The sequence below is a fragment of the Ceratina calcarata genome, unplaced genomic scaffold, assembly GCF_001652005.2.
Source record: "Ceratina calcarata isolate Rehan_Ccalc_2016 unplaced genomic scaffold, ASM165200v1 scaffold483, whole genome shotgun sequence".
NCBI classification, from domain to species: domain Eukaryota; kingdom Metazoa; phylum Arthropoda; class Insecta; order Hymenoptera; family Apidae; genus Ceratina; species Ceratina calcarata.
In genome coordinates this window covers 36,279-37,837 of record NW_017172557.1, presented here as the reverse complement: position 1 = coordinate 37,837, position 1,559 = coordinate 36,279, and the positions used below count along the sequence as shown (strand labels likewise).

At 39.1% G+C, this 1,559-nt stretch overlaps 1 protein-coding gene across 1 annotated transcript; it reads left to right on the top strand.

Annotated features, from left to right (window-relative positions):
• Window positions 1-1,172: 1,172 nt before the first annotated feature.
• On the top strand, window positions 1,173-1,559 carry LOC108627958 (uncharacterized protein K02A2.6-like). Its single transcript, XM_018029577.1, has one exon. It carries the CDS (start codon window positions 1,173-1,175, stop codon window positions 1,557-1,559), a length of 387 nt encoding a protein of 128 aa, XP_017885066.1.

Sequence of the window (1,559 nt, the reverse complement as noted above, 5' to 3'; positions counted from 1 at the left end):
AGGCCAGACATAGCATATGCTGTGAATTACTTAGCACGGAAACAAGTGAATCCCACAGAAGATTGGAAAGATGTGAAAAGGATATTCAGATATCTAAAAGGAACTACGGACATGGGACTAATATACAGAGGAACTGAAAGACAGCTAGAAGCATTTACGGACGCGAGTTTCAGAGACTGTGAAGATTCGTGCTCGACAGGAGGATATGTATTCAAACTGTTTGGCGATACGATCACATGGAGAAGTCATAAACAGAGTTATGTAACACTTTCAACGTGTCAAGCTATGAGTGAGGCATGTCAAGAAATAATATCATTGGACAAAGCATTAAGAGATATTACAGGGAAAACACATTATCCAGTGACAGTGTAGTGTGATAACAGATCAGCAAAGGATTGCACTCAAATGGATGGTTCACACAAATTAAAGAGTTTTGATGATTCAAGGAAAGAGATAATTAGGAAATTGGAACACAGAGAAGTCGAAGGAAATAAGGGTCATATAGCTGACGCACACGGGGATTTCGTTAAGAGATGTGTGATGGAAAATAAAGTTTTAGTTCAGTGGATCAGCACCAAGGAAAATCTTGCAGACATTATGACAAAACCTTTGCCAACCACTACACACATACACTTAAGAGACAAAATTTTGTTTTAGAGAAGTTATTAAAATTTTACAGGGAAGTTTTATTTATCATTTCAGAGAAACAGAATAGAAACCAGCCGGGGACGCAATAGCCGCACTGGGAGGGAGTGTGAGCGACAAGCAGCAGTGCGGCATCTGTCGACATCGCTCACAACATTGAATCTCTCTCCCATTCCGTACCTCTCCCACCGGAAGGAGTTTCGAGCAGTTTTTTATTGCCATAAGATCGAAGGGAACCCCTTACCACTTCAATGGGAACTGTGAACGAGCACACGTGCAATTGAATTATCTTTTCAGAGTTTTATATAAAGCATCGAGAGTTTATTTTCCTTAAAAGTGTTTTTATACTATAACATATTACTTTATATTGTATATTATACCTGTCAGTTATTTTTGTAAAATAAAGTGTTAAATCTGAGACGACTAAAAATAAATAAGTGTTAAACCTGATAACGAGGGGAGAAGTCTTCCAAAAGCATAAGATCCTACATTTACATATCGATTTTCTAGGCCCATTTTACGGCAGAATGTTCCTTGTAATAATAGACGCGCACTCGAAGTGGCCAGAAGTAATAGACTTCAAAGAAAACACCAAATCGTATCGAGTAATCGAAGAACTGCAAAACTTATTTAGCAGATACGGATTGCCAATACACATAGTGTCGGACAACGGACGACAATTCACAAGTACAGAATTTAAGAGTTTCTTGGAACAAAATAGAATTAAGCACAGTTTTTCTCCGCCTTATCATCCCGCATCGAACGGTGCAGCCGAAAATTTTGTGGGTACATTTAAGAACGCGGTCACGAAAATTGTAAAAGAGGGAGAAAAGCTGGAGAATGCGATTAATCTTTTCTTGCACGACTACCGTAGCACACCCCACGCGTCGACAGGGAAGAGTCCTATTCTATAA

Coding starts and splice junctions, on each gene's coding strand:
- LOC108627958 (XM_018029577.1), top strand. CDS start 1,173: ATGTTCCTTGTAATAATAGACGCGCACTCGAAGTGGCCAGAAGTAATA.